The sequence below is a fragment of the Eleginops maclovinus genome, chromosome 16 (assembly GCF_036324505.1).
Source record: "Eleginops maclovinus isolate JMC-PN-2008 ecotype Puerto Natales chromosome 16, JC_Emac_rtc_rv5, whole genome shotgun sequence".
NCBI lineage: Eukaryota > Metazoa > Chordata > Actinopteri > Perciformes > Eleginopidae > Eleginops > Eleginops maclovinus.
The window spans coordinates 22875797-22890580 of NC_086364.1; the positions used below are offsets into that span (position 1 = coordinate 22875797).

General features: G+C 42.9%; 1 protein-coding gene across 1 annotated transcript in view; it reads left to right on the forward strand.

Annotated features, from left to right (window-relative positions):
- The window catches only part of usp43b (ubiquitin specific peptidase 43b), a 63608-nt gene that overhangs the window by 38024 nt on the left and 10800 nt on the right, over positions 1-14784 (forward strand). The window contains 5 exon segments of the mRNA XM_063902965.1: positions 1961-2096; positions 3267-3411; positions 9753-9915; positions 10752-10863; positions 14095-14198. Coding sequence (XP_063759035.1) covers positions 1961-2096; positions 3267-3411; positions 9753-9915; positions 10752-10863; positions 14095-14198 — 660 coding nt within the window.

Sequence of the window (14784 nt, forward strand, 5' to 3'; positions counted from 1 at the left end):
AGCCACCTTTAGCTTAGCGGTGGAGACGTGAAGTCATGTGACCGTGCTGTAGTTCCTTTATAGCCCAACATTAGCCTCCTTTAGCTTAGCGGTGGAGACGTGAAGTCATGTGACCGTGCTGTAGTTCCTTTATAGCCCAACATTAGCTGCCTTTAGCTTAGCGGTGGTGACGTGAAGTTAAAATCTCTTCAGCTTGTGTTAACCAAAAACACAGTCCGAAATTGTTGACTTTGAGACAGCTAACCAGAAGTGCTACATTGCTAACTCATTTTGGGTTTAGGACTCATTCCTGCACTGTACTCATGTTAAAATAGAGGCTTGAGGTAAAGATAAACCACTCCCAGTGAGAGGGTTAACAGTTCCCTGTTTTCTCGTGTCCATGCTGCTATGAAAAACGTTATTAGCATAAATTGGGGAAACAGCCTTGAGCCGAGGCTTGATTAGTGCAGCCAATTACCGTCCTCTTGTTAGGCTGCAGTCTGTTCGTGGAAAATAAACCCTTTTAATCAGAGGTGTGTGTGTGTGTGTGTGTGTGTGTGTGTGTGTGTGTGTGTGTGTGGTGTGTGGTGTGTGTGTGTGTGTGTGGCTACTGGACCAACACTGCAAATATTCCAGCCTGTAAAAGTTATTTTCTGCAGTGATTATCTTTCTATTGTTGCATATCTTCCCGGTCAAACACAATATGCTGATGAAATCTGCAGTATACTCGAGGTCTATCTGTATTCAAAGTGCGTTTAAGCTGCTATCTGGACTTTAGCCTCGGGTTTGAGCAGCTGAAGCAGAACCAGTTTGAAGGGTGAACTGGTGTCAATGTGACCTCACTTTAATATCTTTGGCTGCAGCGGTGAGGTTATCCCGAGTTTGTGCTGCAGACTGAGAGCGGTCATCTGTCCCGCTGCTGTCCTCTGTGCTCACCGGGACTTTGGACAACTTGTTTGGATCAGTGATATTTTCAGAGCTGGAAGTTTTAGCTCTTTTTTTGCATTAATTTATTCCTTCCTTCTTCTTTGCTCTTCTTTTTTAGAATCAGAGGGGGAGTTGGGTTTTGTGAGGATTAAAAATGTGCAATAAAGAGATAAATAATATAATATAGAAACACAAATATTCATAAAAGCACAATTAATTTGCACAAGAATGTGAAAAGAATAAAAATATATACAAACAAATTATTGTGCAGTTAAGAAATCAATAAAAGTAAGATAAATATATAAAAACATTAAAATGTCAAGTAAAAATATGGAATAAAAATACAGATAAAATAGAATAAAAAAATACATAAAAACATAAAAAGGAAATAATAACAAAATTATATATTTAGAAAACATTAGCTCAGTAAAAATGTGAATGAGAATATATGCAACTAAATATTTAAAAATGTGTATTTTACTAAATGTAAAGTGATGTATTAATATCAATAACGATACCATTGATTAAATATTGTATATTATTTCCATTTAACGGAAAAAAAAACACAGATTTGTCCTTTAAATATTTCTCTCCTCCATGTCTTCAGCCTCTCTCTCCACCGCTCCTCTCACAGGTTATTCAAAGACCCATTTTGTCCCTTCCTGTGTCGGCGCTGCCTCCTGAGAGGTCACTGTTTTTAAAAATGCAATAGAGATTCCATTATTTGGCACACATAAAAGTAAGTCCTAATGATCCATTATTAATGTTAAAGTGGATTGATTTATTCATGAAAGTCTCCTTTTGTCCCTCGCTGGTCCGAGGGGAGGCTGTGGGAGAAATGGCACAAAAAATAAGAGGTTGTTTAATGTCCCATCGTCCCTGGTCGGGTCTTTTCCTCTTCTCCTTTACCTCAGGGCAGAAGGTTAAGGAAAGAAGAGAAGGAGGATTCATCAGGACTTAGGAAAAGATGCACTGACACCTGGAGACTTCTGGGTCTTCCTGATAAAAACAAACAGTATTTGACCCCTCATGGTGTGTGTTCTGTCATTGTCAGGTTGCTGTGTGTGGTTCTGGTGTTCAGCACTAAAGGACAGCGGTACCTGCGGGTCGGGCTGGCTGTGCCTCTGTTCGGCTCTGTGGCCGGCATGAGGAGGACGGTGGCTGACGAGGGGAAAATCTCCCCAGACCAGGTAACCAAAAGCAGGAAAAAATAACTCAAATTCCACTAAAAGCTTCCTATTTTAAAACACACAGAGGTAAAACTCATCCTCAACATGGAAGCATCGGCAATTACTGCCAAGGATCCTCTTTATTCTCAGTGCATACATTTACACCTGCAGGCACCAGTGCTCATTCAAAGTGATTGGGCTGAAGGACAATTCTGATTTATCTTAATTAAGATTTATTTGTTCCCCTGAAACAAACGGGGAATAATTAACAACAACAACATAAACAGGAAAACATCAGCATCTGCCAAACGGTTCTCGCACGCCGTCGGCTGAAATGCATTGAACCGACTCGGAGATTAGGAGGAATAATAGTGCCAGCAAGGGTTTTCCATCAAGTGGGTTCAAAGTTCACTTCACACAGCCTTAGGTCCTTTGATTTCATCAGGAATGTGCTCCAGATGCTTCTTGTTTTCACAAATAATTTAAAAACATCATCTGATTCTTGGTTTCACCTTTGGAGCTTCATTACTACAAGTTGTACTTTAATCTACCATCAACTGACCTCATTTAGACCAAATTTAGCCCATTTTTGAGTTAAAAAAAAGTGCAAGAATTTGAATAATTTTGACTGGATAATCACAGACTTGTTGATGCCAAACTTTATTCATGATTCTGAGCTTCAGTCTGACAGCCGTAGAGCAAGCAGTACGATCAGAGATGCAAGTGCAACAATCACCTGCAGCATCATCCAGGGTGCAGAAACCCGCTTAAAGAAATGAGCTTTGTTTCTTTGTTCTGAAAGTTCCTGTCATATATATATATAAAGTTTAGGAGAGACAGACGAGGTCAGAACAAGCCTGTACTTCAGTTTCTACAGTGACGTCACCTGAGCATTTCTGCAAAGTGGGAGAAAAGACGCTGGGAGAAGCACTATTTCTCTTGGAGGATGCATAATATGGCAGACCCTAATTGGACACAAGATGCTGCCGCTCAGACTGAGATGCTCTGTGGACACATTTGTCATGAGATTCTTTCATATTTTGCACTGCTGAAGGGGAAACTAATGTGTGTGTGTGTGTGTGTGTGTGTGTGTGTGTGTGTGTGTGTGTGTGTGTGTGTGTGTGTGTGTGTGTGTGTGTGTGTGTGTGTGTGTGTGTGTGTGTGTGTGTGTGTGTGTGTGTGTATTCGAAGGTGATCCTGACAGAGGTTTACTCCACGGGCTTCCACCGCTCCTTCTTCGACGAGGAGGATCTGACGAGCATCGGCGAGAGTGACGTCGTCTACGCCTTCCAGGCTCCGCCCCTTTACATCAGAGGAGGCTCTGCACGCATCTCAGGTAGAGGACAGTCATGCAGTCTTTAAAATATCCAAAATCAAACACAGTTTGAATGTGTTGCCCAGCTCTAGTACAGCACTCATATTCCCCTCCTTTATCTTGGATCTACAGATGTAAACAAACCCATTTATTAACTGACTTTGCTTAATGAAAGCCTGAGGGGGTGCAGCTTACTGCAGGGGGCTTTTGAGAGTACATAAAGAGCTCTTTGAATTACACCCCCTCCGAGCAGTGCAGATTTATGTCTCTGTTGTTCAGCAAGTGATGTAAAGTGTGTTTCTCAGTGTGTATCCCCCCCCCCCTGTTTCTCTCTTTGTGGTGTAAACAAACCTGCTCTCTCTACAGGCCTGTACGCATAGAGCTGTTGTACTTTAAAAAATATGACTTCTAAATCCCTCAGGTTCTCACTGCCTGCAGGGGTTCATGCTCAAATCAGCGGAGCAGGGATGACGTGTTTCTGTAGTAGTACCTGAAGGCAGCATCTCTCTCCACAAAAAGCAAATGGGATTTCTCCATGAGATTTTGGATTATTGTAGAAAATAATCTCTGTGTCAAATAATGTATACGTTTAGTTCAGCGGGATAATCTCCACATATTGAAACCACTTTATGATTTCTGAAGTGAATACCTAATGTTGGGCTATAGAGGAACTACAGCACGGTCACATGACTTCACCTCACCACCGCTAAGCTAAAGGTGGCTAATGTTGGGCTATAAAGGAACTACAGCACGGTCACATGACTTCACGTCACCACCGCTAAGCTAAAGGCGGCTAATGTTGGGCTATAAAGGGAACTACAGCACGGTCACATGACTTCACCTCACCACCGCTAAGCTAAAGGCGGCTAATGTTGGGCTATAAAGGAACTACAGCACGGTCACATGACTTCACCTCACCACCGCTAAGCTAAAGGTGGCTAATGTTGGGCTATAAAGGAACTACAGCACGGTCACATGACTTCACCTCACCACCGCTAAGCTAAAGGAGGCTAATGTTGGGTGTGCAGCTCGTGTTAACCACAGACCTTATTTCAGGCTATCAACCACAAACCTGTTTAGAAAACCATTGACTTCCAGACCAGGGGAAAGGAAGTGGTTAAATGCTCGCTATGATGTTTTTATGAGTGTGTTATACAGGTTTTAGTGCATGTAAATGGTCTGCAAAGGTTAAAATCCCTGTGTTCCCTCCAGAGGGAGTTTCAAAACTAGATAGATAGAATCGGAGGATGAAACCCTCTTTATTAGTCACATACATGCACACAGCAGAGCACACACAGTGAAATTGGTCCTCTGCATTTAACCCATCCTAGTACTAGGAGCAGTGGGCAGCTATTGTGCAGCGCCCGGGGAGCAATGGGGAGGGAGGGATTGGAGGTGTCCGGTGCCTTGCTCAAGGGCACCACAGCAGGGCCTAGGAGGTGAACTGGGACCTCTCCAAGTAGCAGTCCACCTTCCATATTTTCAAGTCTGTTCGGGGACTTGAACCGGCGACCTTACGATTCCCAGTCCAAGCCCCTACTGACTGAGCCACTGCTGGACAACTGGAGCAAACCTAAAGTAATTAGGTACCAAAAAGCTGCACAGCTTGTTTTGATACTACATTTAAAAAGACAAATGTCTGACCAGCTTCTAAAATAATTTACATTCATAAATTAAATATTAACTTACTATATTTATTTTATTCAACTACAGCACATACGCATGTTTAAGCCTTTCTGTTTGTGAGAAATCAAAGTAATACAATAAAAAACAATGCCATTAAAATATTAAATTCACGTACACAATGCCCCTTTATGAAAGGATCTCTCCCCAGCAGTGATCTGTAATGCTTTCAGGACGTCTGGCGCCATTCTGCCATTCCTAAATATGAAAGACTTTAATCAATTATCCATAGAAGCTTAAATGGAAGTAAAACATCTGAGCGTTGTGGGTTAAATATAAATATCAAACTCCCATCAGGGGTCTCATTAAAGCTACGTTTGGTGAAGTGCTTTTATGTGCAGTGGTAATGTTACCAATTTAGATTCAATTCAATTAAGAAGTGTTCCTGCAATTAGATATTGTGTGCAGAGGTTTAGTTATACTCATGCACATTAGCGGTCAGTTTCCTTAAAAAGCACTTGATCGATGCTTCCTTTCAGGGGCTTTTAAAGTGCATAACTCAGACAGTCAAAGGGGGGAACCTCCTGATGTTAAGGGGTGTTAAAGGCATCATGAGGAAAGAGTCTGAAATGAATGAACATTGAAAGTATTGTACAAATGATGACGTGACCTTTACATCCCTGCAGCTGCAAATTGAAATGACAAAGGGTTGTTTTCCTATCATAAACACAACTACGGTGTAAGTATGTAATGAATGAAACACTTGAGTTAACAGTGCAGCTCTGCGAGTCTCTGAGTCTGGTGGTTTTAGTCCTGATGCTGTGGTACCGCCTGCTTCACTTTCACATTAATCTATAGGTGCTTTCACAAAAGACTATTTAAGCTGTGCACTGTATGAAGGAGACATATTCCCATCTGATCCCAGCCCACATAGCCTCTTCATTAACCCTGTGATTGCAGACCCAGAGAACGAGAGCGATGATAAGTTTGCTCAGCTTTTCATTTATTAATCTCGCTGCAATCAAGCTCTGTCATTTCCACCAGCAGCGACCTCCAACAGCTGTGGGGATAATTTAAGGGGGAAATCTCCTTTTAATAAGCCGGAGAAACGCGTTCATAAAACTGGATTTAACGCCGGGGGTCACCTCTCGGTCCGTCGTACCAGGATTTACACAGAGACGACTTTCCTCTCGTCACTTGTTAAATCTTTTTTATGACTCTGTCAAAAACAGAACTGTTTCTGCACATTAATTCAAGGCCCCTGTCTCTGAAATACTGATCTCTACCGTGTTTACAGCTTGAAAAACCACTATAGTAGAGATATATGCAGTGGTTGAGTTCAAGTACTGAACTTAAGTGCAATTTTGAGGTACTTTACCAGAGTATTTTCCTGTTATGCTACTTTATAAACTCCTCTACATTTCAGAAGCCAGTACTGCTTCCTCCACTACATGTATCTGACGGTCATAACAGATTCAGATTTAAAGCTAAATATAAGTCTAATATATAAACATTTACATTATAGGTTCAGATATCCAGCAGCAGTATTTCATATATGATCCTGAGATGGGACAATAGACATTTACTTATGGTACTTTAAGTACATTTTGCGGCCAATAATCATGCACTTTTACTTAAGTACGATCTAAATGCACTTCTTTAACCTCTGATTTTCCCATGCCTGTAGAGAAAAAGGCATGTCCAAAATGCAAAACTGAGCATCCAAACACACACAAACCACAACAAAAGTTAACTTTGTTTAGCCAACAAACCTGTTGATCCTATCTCTTATTATGAACAAACCTGGGACTAATTCTAGGAAACAGCAGGACGTCAGTGAACTCATCGTTCCTCTGCACTCAGGCCTCTTCATCGTCACACAGAGGAAGACTAAACACAGCCTGAGTATCTGAGAGCCCATAATTAAACACCTCTGCCCCTGAAGGATCTCCTCTACAGCTTCAGCGCCCCCCCAACACCCCAATCAACAAATCCCATTATCTATTGGCACATTCAAAGTCTCAGAACAACAGAGGGGGTTACACAAACACATGCACAGGATGTCTGACTTGTTGAAATATGTCTTAAGATTTAAAATAGTTGAAGCATAAATGCAATTGCAGGAAGTAAAAAGTTGGGCTATAAAGGAACTACAGCACGGTCACATGACTTCACGTCACCACCGCTAAGCTAAAGGAGGCTAATGTTGGGCTATAAAGGAACTACGGCACGGTCACATGACTTCACGTCACCACCGCTAAGCTAAAGGAGGCTAATGTTGGGCTATAAAGGAACTACAGCACGGTCACATGACTTCACGTCACCACCGCTAAGCTAAAGGAGGCTAATGTTGGGCTATAAAGGAACTACGGCACGGTCACATGACTTCACGTCACCACCGCTAAGCTAAAGGAGGCTAATGTTGGGCTATAAAGGAACTACGGCACGGTCACATGACTTCACGTCACCACCGCTAAGCTAAAGGAGGCTAATGTTGGGCTATAAAGGAACTACAGCACGGTCACATGACTTCACGTCACCACCGCTAAGCTAAAGGAGGCTAATGTTGGGCTATAAAGGAACTACAGCACGGTCACATGACTTCACGTCACCACAGCTAAGCTAAAGGCGGCTAATGTTGGGCTATAAAGGAACTACAGCACGGTCACATGACTTCACTTCACCACCGCTAAGCTAAAGGAGGCTAACGTTGGGCTATAAAGGAACTACAGCACGGTCACATGACTTCACGTCACCACCGCTAAGCTAAAGGAGGCTAACGTTGGGCTATAAAGGAACTACAGCACGGTCACATGACTTCACGTCACCACCGCTAAGCTAAAGGCGGCTAACGTTGGGCTATAAAGGAACTACAGCACGGTCACATGACTTCACGTCACCACCGCTAAGCTAAAGGCGGCTAATGTTGGGTGTATTGTTTACAACCACTGTTTTTAAATTCACCAGTGGAGTATTTACTGACGTATTTTATGCAGTAGAACAAAATCTCTTCCGCTTGTGTTAACCACAGACCTTATTTAAGGCCAACAAGCATTCAGAAAACTAGAGGAACTAAAATTGCCAAAATGCTAACTCACTTTGAGTTTCTAGGACTCAATCCTGCACCACTTTATAGGTTCAAAAGAATACCCTGGCAGCTAATTATTCTCACTAAGCCTCGCAGCTATCCTCTGTTCCTAATTTATAGCTTTTAAAGTAGAAAGCTAACTTAACAAATAGATAGCTACCGTTTGCTAGCTCAGTACTGACAGCTACATTGAATTAGGTCTCAAGGTTAACTCATTTTCAATCGAAAGTTATTATAGGTATTAAAATGATAGAAGAACACCATGTAAAGATGTCTTCAGCTTGTCTTAAACACAGACCTTATTTTAGTCATCGTACCGAAAAACTTTGAGACACGTGAATGTTAAAATGCTGACTCAAGTCTGGATTTATGACTCATTCCTGCACCAGTCTACTATATCTTATCTGTGTGTGTGTGTGTGTGTGTGTGTGTGTGTGTGTGTGTGTGTGTGTGTGTGTGTGTGTGTGTGTGTGTGTGTGTGTGTGTGTGTGTGTGTGTGTGTGTATGTGTGTGTGTGTGTGTGTGTGTGTGTGTGTGTGTGTGTGTGTGTGAGTGATTTATCCCCCTGAACTTCTGACTGGCTGAGTCCAGAGGTTTCGAGCTGCGTGAGCAGAACGTCACATTTCAAGAGGATCTTTAAATCTCAGCTTTCAGCTCCGTCCGTCACAGTCCTCCGTTGATATAGAGACGGCGGGGGGGTGGTGGTATTGGTAGATAGGGATGGGGATGGGGATGGGGATGGGGGGAGGGGGGTAAGGAGTATAGCTGCTTGGCACCCCACCAGGAGAGGATGCGGAGCAGAAGCAGCATCAGATAAAAACCTCCTGCAGAGAGAGAGGCAGCCATTGGTCCGTCTGTTCTCCCCTCTGAATCACCGCTCCCCAAATAGAAAGCTGCTGTCTCGCCACTTTATGCATCCTCGTTCTCCTCTCACTGTTAGAGGTGTTAAGTTTAGCGGTCACATTTTCAGCACAATGGGTGTATTTGGAGCCGATGTACCTGCAGGATTCAGGCTATTTTCAGTTTGAATCTCCAGGGTTTATTATACTTGTTGGAAGTCGCTTTGGATAAAAGTGTCCCATAAATATTGCCTTCCCTTTCAATGAGAAGATATGTGAGATATGGTGTGTGCTTCATGCTGTGTGCATCAGTGTACACTTTTTAAATAAGCTGTGCACCAGAGGAATTATAGATTGATCAGTAAAGAAAGCGTTTGTTTCTCTTATTCCGACTACATTTACTCAAGAACTGTTTTGACAGGAGTATTGAGTAAAGGATCTCCTATAACTCCTTTTAATTTATCTGAAATTCGCCTTTTTTTGGTGGAAATATTGCATAACTACAAGGACTCAATTTAGCCTCTCTATAATGACTCAGCGGTGGGACAGTATGGGATGATTGTCCTCCTAATGGGAAGGGTTGGTGTTTCCCGAAGGCCACCGTGTGTCAGTGTGTGAATTTCTTTGAGCGGGTGTCACCTTGTATGGCGACCTCTGTATGAATGAGTGAATTGTTTGTAAGCTCTCTGAAGGGTAGCAAAAACTACAAAAAGCGTTATACAAATCCAGTCCATTTAACCATTTGCCCCTTTCCCAGTTTGTCCTAACATCCCATATCTGACTTTCTCCACCTACTCCTTTCTCCTTCCCAGGGTACCACCACAGCCTCCCATCCTCTCCGTACTCGTCGGGTCCTGAGAGTCAGAGGTTACCTTCGTCCGGGACTTTGTCGTCAGAGTTCCTGAACCACGGCGTCCCAGTAAAGATCCTGCTGCTGGTGTGCAACGCTGCGGGGACGGGCCAACAGGCCGTCAGGTAATCATGACGAGGGACCCTCTGCAGGACATGCTATTAGCTTAGCAACCAGGCCTGTATAGCTTTGAGTTGTAAGGATATTTAATGCCTCACTCCCCTGCATTTTTTTCAAGACCACGATGTGAAACGGTTTTGTTCAGCAGGATAATCTGCACATATTAACACCCATAAAAAAACATTCAGAAACACATTGACTTCCAGACAAGGGGACAGGAAGGGCTGCACTAACTTCCAGGTTTTAGGACTCATTCCTGCACCACTCTATTGAAAACCATTGTACTTCCTATTTGTCCCAAGCCCCTTTTGGATGGCGTTTTCCTAAATGTAATGTTAGCATATTAGCATGTTAGCTCCTGGTTGCAGAAAGGATTCCTAGCTCGCGGTGATGTGAGTCTCAGATCAAACGAACAAAGAATCAAAGGATCGATATACAGGAGGAGAGCTGTGGGAAAGTCCAATCCCATCCATGTCTGTCTTTCTCCTTCAAACGCCTCCTCCTCGTTGATCAAACCTCCCACTGCTCTCCTCCGCTGACAGCTGGAAGCACATACTTGTTGTTTTCAACTCTGTAGGAAAAGCTTCACAGGTACATTTCTGGAAGTGCACGTGTGAAACCAACAGATAGCAGAAGAGCGGATTTAATTAGGTTTCAAATTGAACGTGTGAAACCGAAATGTTTTTCTGGATTAACACTTGGGAAGTTTTTGAGTTGGGAGTCCATGAAAAGAACAAATACCTCTTCAGTAAATGTACTTCGTTACTTTCCAGCACTAAGGAAAGGAGATGTGTGAAGAAGGATGATGTGAGTTACATTTTAAACTTCATTTCTCTTCCAGATTTGGACCTCCGTTCCTGATGAGGGAGGATCGGTCTATTTCCTGGGAGCAGCTGCAGCAGAGCATCCTCAGCAAACTGTATTACCTGATGATCAACGGAGCACAGGCTCAGGTACAGCTCCTGCTCACTGTGTCATAAAGCGATAAATAATACATCTATGTGAGGACACTTTTTAACCCAGGTTTGAGTATTTGATCCTCATGGCTTTCCAATTATTAATAATAATAATAATAATAAAGCCGATGGACTGTCCACTCCAGGTAGGGAATGAGGCCTTACCCCAAGTGAAGGAGTTCAAGTATCTCGGGGTCTTGTTCTCGAGTGAGGGAACAATGGAGCGTGAGATGGGCCGGAGAATCGGAGCAGCGGGAGCGGTACTGCAGTCTCTTTACCGCACCGTTGTGACGAAAAGAGAGCTGAGCCAGAAGGCAAAGCTCTCTGTCTACCGGGCCATCTTCGTTCCTACCCTCACCTATGGTCATGAAGGATGGGTCAGGACCGACAGAACGAGATCGCGGATACAAGCGGCCGAAATGGGATTTCTCCACAGGGTGGCTGGCATCTCCTTAGGGATAAGGTGAGAAGTTCAGTCATCCGGGAGGGACTCGGAGTAGAACCGCTGCTCCTTCGCGTTGAAAGGAGCCAGTTGAGGTGGTTCGGGCACCTAGTGAGGATGCCACCTGGGCGCCTCCCTAGGGAGGTGTTCCAGGCACGTCCAGCTGGGAAGAGACGAGGGGTAGACCTAGGACCAGGTGGAGGGATTATATCTCTCTGCTGGCCTGGGAGCGCCTTGGAATCCCCCAGTCAGAGCTGGTTGATGTGGCCAGGGAAAGAGAAGTTTGGGGCTCTCTGCTGGAGCTGTTACCTCCGAGACCCTGACGGATACGTGGGAGAAGATGGAGGGATGTTAAAAACAGACAACAACAAATTCCCCTCAGATCAGATGTTGAGACACATGCAGCATAGCAAGAAAATATCCCCTTTAACAGGAAAGGTAAAAAATAAAACACAAGACTAAGAAAATCGATGCAAAGATATAAAAGCAAACGTGTACAGTAAAATGTAACGATGATAGTAATGAAACCTTCTTCATTATAATAAAAGGGTACAAATATTCAAAGAAATGTTGCTATTAAAACTGTTGAATCAATAATAAAACCCTTTAAGATCAATAATAAACCAATATTAAAGTAGGTCAGTTATAAAGACTGAAAGACCGTTTAACGGCGGGTGTCGCTAACAAAAAGCTAGCTGTCGTTTAGAAATGTCCACTGATAAAGCACACCGGATTGTCCGCGGTCCAGGAGACTTTGCAGACCTTTTACTTTGAGATTGAATTACATTTAGAAATAGCAAAAGATGGCTTTGACTTTTTTTAGGTAGTCTAATTTCGAAATATAAAAATCTGTCCTCTTTACAGTTTATGTTTTTTACCATTTCTCACAATTTGTTCTGTTTAAAAGACACAGAAAAAGCTCATATGTTCTCAGTTTACTCTCAGTGTTATGCAAGAACAAAGTATACCTTTATAATAATACATCTGTTAACCTAAATCAGCAAAAGAAGGCATTTACTTTTTTTAGGTAGTCTAATTCAGAGTTCATGGAGGTTTACTACATTTATTTGGGATTTCTTTGCAGGCAATACTTTTATATATAATACCTCAACTCCATTACACTGATTTTACTTTATTTTTGTACTAAAAAGTAACATTTTAATGCAGGGCTTTTACTTGTAACAGAATATTTAACAGAGCATTATTAATGTACTGTACTTCTTCCTTGCTTTCTGCACGACTGTAGCATGCTGTCTCTCATGCAGCCAAACAGATTTCCCGTCAGTGTTTCTGCAGCCAGGTGACACACGAGAAATAATAATGAAATAATGAAGGAGTACGGCAACAGAGGACCGTCTCTCTGCATGTTCCTCCGAGCTGTGTGACACTCTCAGAGGAGGAAGAGTCAGGCAGCGTCTCCACAGAGGGAGATGTGTGTCCTCCTCTGTGCCCCCTGCTGTCAGGCGTTTAATTAAAACCCGGCTCGTACAGCACGATGAGTTCTCCTCTCGGAAAGCAGCTGTTCTCAGAGCAGATGTTAGCTCTGAATCTTTCCTCTCAGCAGGGTCCGTAGTTTCGATGCTTTGCGCTCACGAGAGGATGATTCCTCTTGTCTAACTTTGGCTTCGGCAAAGAGGCAATTCAGAAACAAAGAGAGACCTTCTCTACTCACAACTCTTCACATCTTCTGATGCTTCGACAGAGTTAGAGACAGATGTTCCTGCACACCCTCTCCAGACTGCAGGTGGAAACTCTCGATACCTTGCAACACTCGAAACACTGTGCTGGTGTTATGGGAGATATGTTGCTTCCCTCACTTGCGTCTTTTCCTTGCATCTTGGTCCCGGGAAACCACACGAAGAGAGAGGAGGCAAGGGACTGCTTTCTAAGAGCAATGGGACGTCCTTTTAGTGTTTCCCTGGCCTTACTAGTTCCACCTGTTCCCCGTTAGACCTGTAACCACCTGACCTCCTGTACACCTGCACCTTATCCCCTCGATAGTTTAGCTTGTAGCTTTGGCTTGGTGTTCTGTAAGGCTTTGTCTTTGGGTCCGGTGTTACTCTCACATTCCCTGTTATCTGCCTCCTATACATTTGGAAAATCAGCACATATAAATACCATAGATTGTATACATAAAGATAGACAATGCCTTTCAGATTCCTACCAGTGGAAGATCTGGCTACTCCCCCCCCCCCGCCCCATTCCTCTGGGCTCTTGTGTTCAACATATCAATATCCTCCAGGAGTGAGCTGCTCGTCACAGAGACCCTGCAGAGTGGGTGTGAGTGTTTGCCAGCTGATCCTCTCAGGATCTCACAGCACAAAGACCAAATCAACTTTTTATTTCTTTTGCCAAGCGCTCCTTTTCTCTCTAAATCCACGCAGGTCTCAGAGTAATGAAAGCAGGCTTCACCAGAGGACAAAAGGGTTTTAGTTTCATATATGTTCCTCTCTTTTCTACTCAACATGGCTTTCCAGTCCGATTATCTATGGCTTTATGAAAACCTGTGTTATTGAACATGGAGAAGCTACATGCTAATCTGCTCTTTAAAGATGACCCACTTTGTTCTCCACTTTCTTTGTGTTGCTTTAGCCGCAGACTTGTTAGACGAAGAGTAAAAATATGACGTGGTTGTATTTAGTTTAGTATTGCAGGCATGATGTATTTGTGTAGGCTAGCCTGGAAGTTAGCATCTCCCAGGTTCCCTCCGCTGAAAGCCAGTGGGATCTTTATATATGAAGCCGACGGCCTTTGGTTTTACAGCACAGTGTTTTTGTCTCCTTCAGAACATCAGAGTGCTGTTCAACATCCGCGTGGTGGGGGGGTCTGCGTTTCACAGCTACCTGTCTCCTCAGGACGGACGGCCGCTCTACCACCCTGCTGTGGACAGGTGAGGACAAAACACACCTGATACACAGAGGTCTCTATTTATTATTGGTATTCATTCTTTTAGTATTCATTATATTTTATTATTTGTATCTTTACTTTTATTTTATTCATTTTTTTTATCAATCTTTCCTTTTATTTCTTTATAAATATTTGTTTGTCTTTATTTATAATGCAGGTATAAGTTTGATTTGTTTATTATAAAATAAATGTAAAGGTTATGTGTAATGTCTGTCGGATAAATGTAGTGGAGTAGAAGTATAAATACTAAACTAAAGCAAAAGTTAAACCAGGTTGAATTTATTCCTGGGAGCAGTCACAGTTATCTGCTGAAAGTCTGTCCGGACTCTTTATTCTTCTCTTCTTAGATGGAGGAACTATTGGATTATTCTGAACGTGTTCTCTTGTTGTAATTAATGGTTTAACGGTCCAAACTTTCAGCACTGAAATGACCCGATGTTCCCACCGGCTCATTCGAATGTAATCTAATGTGATCAATTCAAATCTGCGTTTATCCCACAGCTACAGGTACTGAAGCTATCCTGACGAAATAACGTAGATTACACACTCATACTGTTGTTATTGTATGT